General features: G+C 36.9%; 1 protein-coding gene across 2 annotated transcripts in view; it reads right to left on the bottom strand.

Annotated features, from left to right (window-relative positions):
* Positions 1–13,649, bottom strand: part of LOC128997769 (uncharacterized) — a 91,794-nt gene that overhangs the window by 63,125 nt on the left and 15,020 nt on the right. For both annotated transcript variants that reach the window (XM_054423445.1, XM_054423446.1), the window contains one exon: positions 1,673–1,848. In XM_054423445.1, the coding sequence (XP_054279420.1) occupies positions 1,673–1,848 (176 nt within the window). The remainder of the gene's footprint in view (positions 1–1,672; positions 1,849–13,649) is intronic.

Here is a 13,649-nt window from a genome sequence, read left to right as displayed (position 1 = left end):
AAATGACGAGTTAGGAGATACTAATGTACCATATTATGTATTTTACTAACAATAAAGTTCTTGTATCTTGACTTCCCTCGCCACAATGATGCTACCTGTATAGACGTTGCAGCTATTTTTAAAGCTGAAAACAGAGTACCACCTGGCCAAATAAATCTTATAGTTTTCCCAAAAAATTATAATGTTAAACGGGTATCCGTACTATATCTGCCGTTAGATCCGTTTGCTTATTCTCTTATGTTCCAAACTGGAGACTTAAATTGGGGTCATTAATTTAAACTCGCCTAAAACAGAACATATGGTAGAATGAAATAATTTAACTAGGGATGGACGAGATTGGATTTTTAGTTCGAGACGAGACGAGACGAGATTTTTTATTTCTCATAAAATTTTGAGACGAGATCGAGACGAGATTTCTCTTCTCATACACAACGGGAAATGCTCATTCGAAATTTTTACCTGATTTTGTAACATTGTTAGATGACTCTTTAAATACAAAAATAATGATAATAGGCAAGAATATTTACAATCTTTTTTTAAATAACATCAGCATAACATTTTTTTATTAATCACGCCTAACTTATTAAAAATGCCTACGATTAGGAAACATGGTGATATCAGTTAGGATAGAGTTCAACTTATTCTAAAATAAAATAAATCATAAAATAAAAGCAATATTAATTTTTATAAAATAGTTACTTGTTTTGACTTTTTTTATAGTAATAAAACATTCCTCACACTGCTTACACTTAACAAAACTTCTCAAATGTTATTAAAGTAATATTATTAAAATAATTAAAGTAATATTTACATTGAAAGAATTAATTAAATAAGAACGCCTTCGCAAAGGAAACGCAACTACAACACGATCCTGTATTGCGGGTATTGCATTGACTTTTTGCAGGCGTTTTTAATTTTTTTTTTTATTCTCGTCTCGATAAAAATCTTGGCCAAAAAAGAAATCTCGTCTCGTGTAACGAGATTGAAAATTTCCCTAAATTTCGAGACTTGACCATCCCTAAATTTAACAATGCTTTAGTACGTGTTGCACTGGTTGGCGTCAAGAGAGGGATTTAGCTTGCTACATTAGGTCTGAAAAGCTCACTTTACAGTGTGTGGTTAACATCTGCGTGCTCATAGAGGACGCTCGCCTACAGTACATAAGAGATAGACAAAAGAGTATGAGAGCGGATCTATTTTAAATATTGTAGATAACTTTTATAATACTTTTTATATTTCTATAATCAGTCATAGAAATTACTTTAGAGTGACTCTTTGATTTGAGGTTTATGTTTTTGTTCTTTATTCTTTTATTAGAAGTTGCAGTTTTGCTCGATTTTGAGCAACGGATTATCTAGTTTATTTTAATTCTGCACTGATAAATGTTTAGCATTACGTCAAAAAATAATTGGGGTAAGTGTTAAATTCAAATATGTTAAGTCGATGTTTTTAACAGTAAATTGAAAGACAAGTGGTCTGAGGAGACTGCAGACCGTCTACATTATAACTGACAGCACAGCTCTTAATGAGGCATGGACCTTTACAAGGGGCAGACTCCTCCCTTAGGAGTGGCTCAGACAGGATGCAAGTATAGTAGGTTTGACAGGCTCTGAGCCCACTTGCAGCTGACATGCATAGGTATAGATTTGTTACAATTCAATCAATCAATCACCTGAAGAATTCTGTAAAGAGGCGTCTCAAATCTGCTGATTTGAGGAGGCTCTCCTCGTGCCTGCGATAGAAGACTTGTCAGGATATGTAAATCCTCCTGTATTTGGTGGGTTTCCGTGTTGAAAAGCAGATTATCAACGTCAACAAACAAGACTGACGTTGTTACAGGCCTGCAGTCTGTAAATCACAAACAATAGACTATAAAATCATTCATTGAGATTGGCCACAAAGGTTGTTTCAAATACTATACAAACCTCGAAACCTGATTCTCCATCTCATGTCTGACCTGTCCTTTGCAGTGGATGACCAAAGTTTCAGCTTCAGTCAAGCTATAATCATATCCATCAGGGCTCCAAAATTATCCATCTTTCATTGTTGTCAAACGATAAATGATCAAAATAAAGATCAAAATTTGCAACTGAAAGATGTAGCTACAATGCCAGGGTCTCAGCAGTTTACTAACATGTTTAGGTTTTTATTCTAATGAGCTTAATTATATGGGGATTTTACCAGCCCCTGCGTAGCCGTCCGGCTAATGCTGGCAAGCCATGTACTCACCAGGATTTGTGGCGAAGATTGCGATATAAGATATGGGCGAAAAAAACATGGGTTACTTTTTAGGGAGGTTGTATTTAATCTAGGAAATTGGTAGCCAAAGTTGATTGTATGTCTTGTAGAATAGTTATGCTGCAAATTGGTAAAAATGTTGTTTTTGTTTAACCTAATAAAGACTAAAAGAGTTTTTACAAATAATTGTTTTATATCATCAACACGTAAATCTGAGTCTGTTGGATATCTCGATGGTTTGCTTAGGACTGTTTTGATTAATGACCTCTGCGCAACAGCCAGAGGCTCAAGCATAGAGGCCGAGACACTGCCCCATGCCAGTATATTGAAGCAAAGACTGCACGTAAGCATAGTAAACTATCCTACGTAATCCGTGGTAATCCTACTCCAGCACATTGAGAAAATGCATATATGAGCTTTCTAAGTCGTTGTTTGAGACAATGAATGTGGTGAGCCCAAAGAAATTTTTGATCAATTATAATTCCTAGGTAAGTGTACTTCTCTACCCGCTCTATGACGTCACAAGCACAAGCCGCTGACCGAAGGTCGCCGCAGGTATGAAGAAATAGTTGCCTAGGGCTAGGGTCACTTTCACTCTTAAAAAATTGGTAAACTTTTTGTTTATTTACTTATGTTAATGTGTTTTGGTCTAACCAGCATTTAATTTTATAAATATCTGTAGATGCCTGTTCATATGCCTCATCCCAAGTGCGTCCAGACGATACCACGGCCATGTCGTCAGCAAACAAAAAACTTTCCCTTTAATTCTGACCTTTGAAAGGTTAATATATACCTATTAAGAATAGGAGGGGCCCGAGTGTACTACTTTGGGCCACTCCATACTCAATAGTCAATGCTAGTTTTATCACTATAAACACCGTTGATGGACACATATTGTAACCAATTTTCTAAATAACTTATAAACCAGTTTAATGAATGACCACCGATGCCAACTAGTCTCAATTTAGAAATTAGATATTGTATGTTAATGGAATCAAATGCTTTAGCCAAATCTAGAAATGTTATCAATACACGCTCCTTGTTATTTATTTCTTCAGAAATAAATTTGGTTATTTCAAATGAGTGTGATGTACTGCGGTTCTGTCTAAATCCATAGCCTAAATTATCACATATAATTTTCTCTTGTTCAAGGTAAACCGATAGCTGAAATTTTACACATTTTTCAAGAATTTTATACACTGTGCAATTAATGAAATTGGTCTTATTGTTAGGGTTTTTTGGTAAGACTTATGAACAGGTATGACTTTTGCGACTGTAAACACCTCTGGGAACTTCCCTTCTCGTATACTAAGGTTAATTATGTATAATTTTGGTAAAATGAGAGAATCTACATTATTTTTATTAATTTTTTTTTTTAGGGAGCCATCCCATCCCGGTGCAGAGTTGCCTCTAATACCTTTTATAACTTATAAAAACTCCTCAACAATGACAGGCCTTAGTGAGAACTGGGAATCGGTGCCGTGGTCAGCGTCATCGTCCTCCAAGGGGCCGGCGGGCTGAAGCGCTTCGGCTAGCTGAGATCCAACAGAGGCATAGTATTCGTTGAAAATATCACAAATGTGTTTAATATCATTGGTGGGGGCAGTATCCCGGTTCACACTGAAAACTTCCAACGGAAATTTAGGCTTGCCAGCAGGACGCCCTGCTTCATCATTAACAATTTCCCAGAATTTTAGTGGATTTCCCTGAGACTCGTCTAATTTATTTCTATCATTTTTTGCACATTTTAGTAACGATTTCAATGAGTTACGGTATCTGACATATCTTGCATGAAGCTGAATGTTGAATGGGTTTTGCTCAACTCTTTTACTTAATTTATCCCGATTGCGGATAGAAGTAAGAAGACCATTTGTAATCCATGGTTGTAATTTAGCCGTTTTAGCTCTCAATATTTGTTGGGACGTGTTTTGTTCTATGATATTCTGCAAAATCAAATTGAAATGTAGGCCTATAGTTGCTGCATCTAAGTCATTTGAATTTAAAACTTTTTGCCAATTTTGAGATTTCAAGGTTACAGTTATATTTTTCCAATTAGTATTCTTGTATGTAAACTTGTTGCCGTTACTAATACCTGTAAAGATTTTCAGTTCAAGAGAACCGATAAAATGATCTGTAATGTAAGTTTGTAAAACAAAAGTGTTGACATTCAGCCTGTTTGGCAGTTTTATAAAATAATGGTCGATACATGTAGCCTATCACTAACTGGCCGCGTGATTTTATCTATACATGGAATAAATCCAAATTCATAAAGCAAGTCAAGGTATCGTTCCTCTTGTGAATTTAAACATGGATTAGGAATGTCCCAGTTAATGTCACCGGCGATAATGTTAAGTGACTCTTTGTTTGTCGTACTAATAAATGTTTGAAGACAGTCGTTAAATGTAACTAGTGACGAGGAGGAACTTCTGTAGATGCAGATTAATTCACAATCAATATTGGCCCAGGTAAAAACTATGGACAAGCTGGTGACGACTCCACCTATACAAATCTGGTTACATGTTGCTAATAACGTGTCATCTAAGTACACAACCAGACCATCATATTGATTGAGGCTATTGTATGTCCTAAACAGGGTATAGCCTTCTAGGGCTGTAAGCTCAATGTCGTTCCTCAACCTAGCTTCAGTCAAAATTATACAATGGAATTTTATCTGGAGACCCTGCCATAAAACTAAAAACTCATCAAAGTTTTTATTATAGCTCCGAATATTTAACTGTAATACTCTAAAACTGAATATTTTGTTACAAAGTGAATCTGAACTATTTGTCATGTAATTACTACTTTATTATATATTTTATTTAACATGACAAAAGATATTGTCAAAATAACTAATTTATTATTAGTAAGCAAGAAAGAATATTTAATTTAATTTCTTATAATACCAAGTTGGTATAGTCAGGATAATTTCATTTTTTAAGTTGTCAGTCCTGTAAATGCAAGCAGTCCAAAAATCATTCAGTACAGTTCAATCTCTCTCTCACTTTAACTGTGCTACTACAACCATGTTGATGCCAGTAAGCATCAGATCAATTCATAGTGAAAATTAATATCAAGTGCAGTGCAAGATACATATAAAATAGCATAGCAAGATATATTTAACTAAATTGCCAGTATGCAATATGAAGAGGACCACAAAAAGGGGCCCCTGGACAATGAATTTTTAAATGGAAAATACATGAAGAGGAGTAGGCCTAGTGAAAACCAATGCAACATCAAGGTAACAAACATCAGTTAATATTTATACAGTCCACTTATAAACTCTTTCTTTTTGTATATGGTTATTACAGCCAAATCATAACATTTTTGGTACTTTCGAAACCGGATTTTCAGTGTTCAGTCCATGGAATAGTAATGTAAAACATGTGCTTTTCTCCTTTCAATCTCAAACATGAAAGTTTTCATGTCGATTTTCATGTCAAGTTTTGCAAGTGACTTGTGTTCAAGATTTAAGTTGTGATTTAAAACTGAGTTCCAGTGTGAATAAATAGTGACTAACTTTTAATTATATTCATTTCATTTCACTAGCCTACATTAATAGACATTTATTTGAGCCATTGTGTCTCAACTTTATTCAAATTGATGAGTCAACTCATTAAACGACTGCTTGCATATTTTTTAGACATTGACTACAAACTAGCCTATTTTATATACCTCTTTTGAGAAAATACAAGTAATACCTATTCAAAGCCTTAGTAACAACAAACATAAGTTATATAGCTGTTGGAATATAAACTCAAGTTGCCTAGCCTAACTACAACTGAGAAAAAAGAGAACGGAAGTATTGTATAATCTGATTGAATCTATACCCTATAGCCTATTAAGTTAAGAGGTTTCTATATTTTATTTTGTGATTTATATTCAGCTGAATTGATTATCTTGTAAACCAATTTTATAGTTAGGCTAAGTAGGCCTACACAGTTATGCTGACAGGTTCACAGTTGTAGATGTTCTCTTCTTCATAGGCCTAGCCTATTCACAACTCAATTGATTCTTTTGAAGAGTTTTATTTATGTTTTACTGGCTCCATAGTTAGTTACTGTAAGCCTATTATGTTTTACTAATTGTTAGGCTAACTTAAGGTTTTTTGCTGAATTTTAGACTACATTAAGTCTGTGAAATAGGCTTATTGAATTAATAAGTAGGTAGGCCTAAACTTGTGCACTTCATGAACTAACTTACTCATCATGCCTCCATTGCGGTATACTACATTTCGCAAGCAAGCGGAACTCACTAAGGCTCGTCTATCTCAGCTCGACACTCAAGTCACTGCGCTTCATACAATAGGCCCTGATAATCTTTCAGATGTTCAGATTGAAAAAATTAAGGTTATTAAAACAACTGCTAATAAGAAAAATACTGAATTTGAGTCAATGCTCAACAAACTATTCAATTCGGATCCACTATCTGAAGACATTGATGATGATGAGGTCATTAAACTTCAAGAAAATATCAATGATTTGTATTTGAAAATTCTTAGCGTTTGCGCTGCACTCACTCCGGTTATTGAGCCTAAACTCGATCAGTCTCATTCGAGTAGCATAGGTCCAACCTCACATGACTCTGGAGGTTGTGGTGTTCGGTTACCGAGACTTGCTCTCGGAACCTTTTCAGGTCAACCCGAAAAATGGATTGCTTTCCATAACATTTTTGAAAACTCAGTGCACAAAAATAGTAGCATTACAGAGGTTGAAAAGTTCACTTATCTTTTGTCCTGTCTTAGCGGAGAGCCTTTAAACTTAGTCAAAAGTCTACCTATCACGACTGCCAACTACCATATTGCTTGGCAGCAACTCATGCAACGTTATAACAATTCTAGATTACTCATCACAATTCATGTTAACAACATCTTGGATATGCCGCCAATGCATGGCTGTTCTGTTAAACAACTTAGATTGTTTGCTTCAACATTTCAAGAAAATGTTAATGCGCTTCGTGCTCTGAATCATGACATATGTACGGAAAGCTTGTTTTTGACTCTGCATCTTTTGCGTAAATTCGACCATGATTTTAGAAAAAGGTTCGAGCATAGCCGAAATGAACCGCAACAGGTTCCTTCAATCAAGGAATTTCTGGATTTCATCGAAAAGGAATGTACTCAGCTGGAAGCAGCAAACTTGACCCAAACTTCAGTCAAAAGTGTTTCTGCATATCCCAAGCCTAATTCTAGGCTAAAACCGCCCACTTCCTATCAGGCAACTTCTTCACAGGCTAAAACTGCTCTATTCTCTGCAAACGTTCAGACTTGTAATCATTGCCGTAAAAATGGCCACTTGATATTTAAATGTGATGACTTCCTAGGCCTTACCCCTGAAAAACGATTGACTGCTGCTAGAAATAGCTCATTATGCAATAACTGTTTAAGTAAAGACCATAGCATAAGAAACTGTGCTTCAACACGTAATTGTAGAATTTGCAAGCGACGTCACAACAGTTTGTTACATTTGAGCTCACAAAACAATAATTCAAAACAGGACTGCGATAAGCAGGTTTCTGCAGGCAAAACACATAATCCTTCTCTGGAAAATTCTGATAAAGAGCCACAGACAGCTTTGGTCGGCTTGTCCCACGCCATTGGTAATGTTGTGCTGTTAGGTACTGCACTAGTTCATCTGAGCACTGGTAGTAAAACAATAGTAGCAAGAGCTGTATTGGATAGTGCTGCTCAGCAAACATTTATTACAGAAAATTGTGCTCGTAACCTAGGCCTAGCTTGCAAACTTACTGAAAATCGAAACATCGTTGGTATCTCGTCCACCATTGTTCCTTCTAAAGGCTTGGTACGTGTAAATATAAGCTCTATTAGTGGCCGAGTGCTTGCTAAGCACCATCCTGTGGTTATTCTGGATAATATAACTAGTAACTTGCCCAGATGCCGTGTTTCCAGAGAAGTTAAGGAAATTATGCACAGTCTAGCCCTTGCCGACCCAACGTTTGACGTTCCTTCTCCTGTTGATATGTTACTTGGCGCAGATTTGTTTTCTTACACCCTTAGTGGTAAACCAATACATTTAGGCCCAAATATGCCTACTGCTCTTTGCACCATCTTCGGTTACGTTTTGCTAGGACATGCTCCTGTTCAGTTTGACAGTGAAAGCAATAGTGCCAATACTACAGTGAATCTGTTAACCATATCTGATTTTGACTTGCACAGTGCTGTGCAAAGATTTTGGGCAGCGGAAGTAGTACCAGATGCTTCGAAGCTATCCCTATCTGATAATAAGTGTAATGAACATTTTTTGGATACACATTCTCGTCTTCCCTGTGGGAAATACCAAGTTCGTCTGCCATTGAAACAGAACCCCTCAGTTCTAGGCGACTCTACCAAGTCGGCCTACAGTATTTTTAAATCCCTGGAATGTCGTCTTGCTCGCAATACCGAACTCAAGAAGAGCTACACCGAATTTATGGAAGATTACAAAACTTCTGGACATATGGTTCCTTGTTCATTGTTACCTCCAGACACAGTTCATCACTTCCTGCCTCATCATGAAGTGTTCAAGGAAGGAAAAATACGAGTAGTATTCAATGCCTCTTCTGTCACTTCGTCAGGAATTTCTCTCAACAGCATCCTGCATGCGGGACCAAAACTTCACAATGACATCCCTAGCATTATCCTTGGGTTTCGTGGACATCGTATTGTCTTCACATGTGACATTCGACAAATGTTTCGTAACATATGGCTGCATCCTGAAGATAGGAATCTACAGTTAATCTATTGGAGAGACGATCCTACTAAACCAATGCAAGTATTCAAATTGTGTACCGTAACTTATGGCATGGCATCGTCACCTTTCTTAGCCAACCGAGTTGTACAACAACTCATTGAAGATGAAAGTACAAATCACCCATTAGCAGCTGATGCCCTTCGAGGACAAATCTACGTAGATGATGCACTACTTGGATCTGAAACGTTGGAAGAAGGACTACGCCTACAGCAAGATGTCATTAGTTTAATGGAGAAAGGTGGATTTTCGCTCCGTAAATGGGCTTCAAACAACACTCACATCCTCAACGCCATTCCGTCAGAACACCGAGGGACACCTTCAGAATTCTGCTCCCAAGATCAGCCGCTGTGTAGTGTTCTAGGCCTAAAGTGGCTTCCTGACATTGATGCATTCGCTTATGTAGTTAACTCAACTACAACGCCTTTCACTAAACGTTCAGTGTTATCCACTATTGCTAGATTATATGATCCTCTAGGCTTTCTTACTCCAATCATTTTTTGGGCCAAAGCCTTTATGCAACTCATTTGGACAAAAGGAATCCAGTGGGATGATCCTCTCCCGTCAGAGTTAAAACTGAAATGGTGTCAGTTCACCCAAGAACTAACCTTAGTAGATCAGATATATATTCCTCGATATCTGAGTACTCAATCATGCAGTCAACTACAGGTACACGGATTCTGTGATGCCAGTGAAACTGGTTATTGCGCCTCTGTATATTTAAGAGTTACTAACTCTAGTGACAGTGTTAACGTCCATTTGCTAATGGCTAAGTCTCGAGTTGCACCATTAAAAAGTGTATCTCTACCTAGGCTAGAGTTATGTGGTGCTCACATGCTTTCGAAGCTATTAGATTTTGTATGCTCTCAATTATTGAAGCATTTTGAAATTAAACAAGTTTATGCTTGGTGCGATGCTACAATTGTGCTGTCATGGATTAAAACCCCAGCTTATAGGCTCAAAACTTATGTAGCAAATAGGGTTTCCCAAATTCAGGAAACTACTACTCCGATCATTTGGGCACACATTGCCTCACAACAAAACCCTGCCGACTGCGGTTCCAGAGGTCTTATGACGTCTCAGCTCATCAATCACCCTCTTTGGTGGACAGGTCCCTCTTGGCTGAACACTCCTCCACCTCAATGGCCTCAGTCTTCATTTTCAGTTTTACCCACAGACTCGCTACCGGAAATAAAACCTCCTGCGATAGACGCTTTGGTCACTACCAGCACACCAACATGTGAAATTTTGACGAGATACTCATCTTGGACGAAGCTAATTCATATTGTTGCACTTATACTAAGATTTTTTCATCGCTGTAAGGATAAAATGAGTTCGAAGATTTGCTCAAATCAACAGTCAAAGTCACAAAACTTAGGTGATACATCAACCAATATACCTACTACTCTAAAGGAACTTCAAGCAGCTACTACTCGTGTAATTCTGCTAACACAGCAAGAATCATTTGCTTCTGATATTATTAACCTGCAAAACAAGAAACCTCCTTCTAATCATTTGCAGAAACTTGCCCCATTTTTGGATGAAGCTGGACATATACGCCTTGGTGGTCGACTGAAAAATGCTGCAATAAACTTCAATGCAAAACATCCTATCTTGTTGCCTAAAAGCCATTTTGTGACTAGACTTATAATAGATTATTATCATATATTATATTTACATTGTGGTGCACAACAATTACAGTCACTTATAAGTCAAACATATTGGATTCTGTCAGCTCGAAGTGCTATTAAGGCCAGAGTATTTCGTTGTATAAGTTGTTACAGGACCAAACCTAAGCTAACCCCGCCATTCATGGGTGACTTACCAAGTAGTCGAGTTGCTTCCACAAGACCCTTCTCTTCTTCAGCTGTCGATTACGCTGGACCTATTGCCGTAAAGCTACATAACCTCAGAAGACTTCAGAATATTAAAGTGTACATCTGTCTTTTTATCTGTATGTCTACAAAGGCTGTCCACTTGGAAATGGTCACAGATTTGACCTCCGATGCCTTTATTGCTGCTTTGAAAAGGTTCATCTCTCGCCGTGGTATGGTCTCCAACATATATTCTGACAATGGCAAGAACTTTGTTGGTGCTTCTCGTCAACTACAAGAAAGTTTTCAGCAGATAGCCTTGCAATCACCTACACAACGATTTTTGGAAGATCAGCACATCACTTTTCACTTCATACCTCCTCATGCTCCCCATTTTGGCGGCATCTGGGAACGAGCAGTTCAAAGTGTGAAGAATCATCTGCGACGTGTCATTGGCGACACTTTATTGACCTATGAAGAGTTTAACACACTGCTTTGTCAAGTGGAAGCTATTCTCAACAGCAGACCTCTCACTCCACTGTCTTCGGAACCTGGAGAGTTAGAAGCCCTCACCCCTGGTCACTTTCTTAGTGGTGGACCTCTCGTCTGTTTACCTGAAGCTGATATCTCCGAAATACCTTCCAACCGTTTGAAGAGATGGCAGCAGGTCAAGTCATTTACACAACGCATATGGAAACGCTGGCATAAGGAATACCTGTTTACATTACAGCAGCGCTCAAAGTGGGTCAAGTTTCAGAAGAATTTGGAAGTCAATGATCTTGTTCTAATTCACGAAGACAACTTACCCCCTCTACAATGGAGACTCGGACGCATCATCAAGGTCTTCCCTGGAAATGACAACATTGTTCGAGTTGCCGAAGTGGTTACAAAATCAGGACGCTTCACTCGCCCTGTTACAAAGCTCTCTCCACTTCCCATGGATTAAGCAATCATTAGTATCATTAGGCTAGTTTAAGTTTTCCCACACAGTGTCATTGCATTTTGTTTTTATTTTTTGAAGTCATTGATTTGAATTTTACAGATGAGTATGATTTATTTTGTTACCAAGTTTGTTGAACCTAGGGGTTCAAGGGGGCCGAGATGTCATGTAATTACTACTTTATTATATATTTTATTTAACATGACAAAAGATATTGTCAAAATAACTAATTTATTATTAGTAAGCAAGAAAGAATATTTAATTTAATTTCTTATAATACCAAGTTGGTATAGTCAGGATAATTTCATTTTTTAAGTTGTCAGTCCTGTAAATGCAAGCAGTCCAAAAATCATTCAGTACAGTTCAATCTCTCTCTCACTTTAACTGTGCTACTACAACCATGTTGATGCCAGTAAGCATCAGATCAATTCATAGTGAAAATTAATATCAAGTGCAGTGCAAGATACATATAAAATAGCATAGCAAGATATATTTAACTAAATTGCCAGTATGCAATATGAAGAGGACCACAAAAAGGGGCCCCTGGACAATGAATTTTTAAATGGAAAATACATGAAGAGGAGTAGGCCTAGTGAAAACCAATGCAACATCAAGGTAACAAACATCAGTTAATATTTATACAGTCCACTTATAAACTCTTTCTTTTTGTATATGGTTATTACAGCCAAATCATAACACTATTAAAACTATAAAAACTTATCTATATCTAAAAATATATAAAAAAAATAAAAAAATTAAAATAATAATAAAATTAATAAAAATATATAAAAAATATATAAAGTATATAAATTTATCTATATTTATCTATATATCTAAATTTATCTATATCGGAAAATTCCTGACATTCAATAATAGGTTTGTCCTGATAATTATTCTTATCCATAGATAATGCTAGCGTATCGTTCGGCATGTCTGGTTTGGATGTAGGAAGATTGGGGTACTGGTATGATGCGTTTTCTATGTGTCTTAGCCGTTGGACGACATCGAGACATGGGTAATTTTGATGCTCTTATGGATTTGATTATAGCTTGACAGAAACTGTAACAGAGATCTACAAAACTACAAAAGAATAGCCAAAGCTGAGATAGAAGATTTGGTATGTAAATGTATTGCTTTAAAAAAGTTAAAGTAAAGTAAAGTTGTGTATCTTTTAGAGCAGTTTTAGAAATATTATTGCTTTAAAGATATAGTGGAGAACAACTTATCAATGCCAAAACTGGTAGCTCAGAACCTATGAGTAATAGCTTTAAATTCACGTAAATATATAGATTAGTGATGTGGCAAAGTTCACTCCAGTCAGGTTTTTGTCAATTCGAATCACACCCAAACTGACACGAGTAAATCCAAGGGTACTCCGATGTGCACTAATTTTACACCATCTAGGCCTACTCGAATTATTCAGGTTAAATCGATCAGGTCAGTGAGTATACATTTTAAAAACTGGGTTATGATTCATTGACTATTTTTATCATAGTTTGAGTTCACTTGTCAGTTGTCAAACTCGTGAGTGGAATGTTTGAACTCATTGAATTGACACTTCTCTTAACACTACTCTTAAAGAACTCATAATACTGGGGTGAAAATAAATAGTCGCATTGAACTGTAACTGACTACTGCCAGTTGACATTAACCCTCCGAGTGTCATTTATCGCTGCAGCGACACATAGCACACTTTGTGTAGTGTTTTGTGTCGCTGCAGCGACTCACAAACACTGTTTACGGTGAAGGCTCTATGACTGATGAAATCGGATTGAACTGGATCGAGTTAGGTATCGTTTTATTTTACAGATTCAGAGCTTTCTCCGGAGGTCTGTCTCTAAGCAATATTCATTTTAGTTCCGAAAATATTGTAGCAGACAGCTGACGTGCGTATTTGTAAACAGCTTGCTTAAC

This window comes from Macrosteles quadrilineatus, unplaced genomic scaffold (genome assembly GCF_028750875.1).
Source record: "Macrosteles quadrilineatus isolate MER2022 unplaced genomic scaffold, UCM_ALF_1.0 Scaffold_7__1_contigs__length_78375512, whole genome shotgun sequence".
Taxonomy (NCBI): Eukaryota; Metazoa; Arthropoda; class Insecta; order Hemiptera; family Cicadellidae; genus Macrosteles; species Macrosteles quadrilineatus.
Note: the sequence above shows the minus strand (reverse complement) of the source record. Positions and strands in the feature narration are given on the sequence as shown.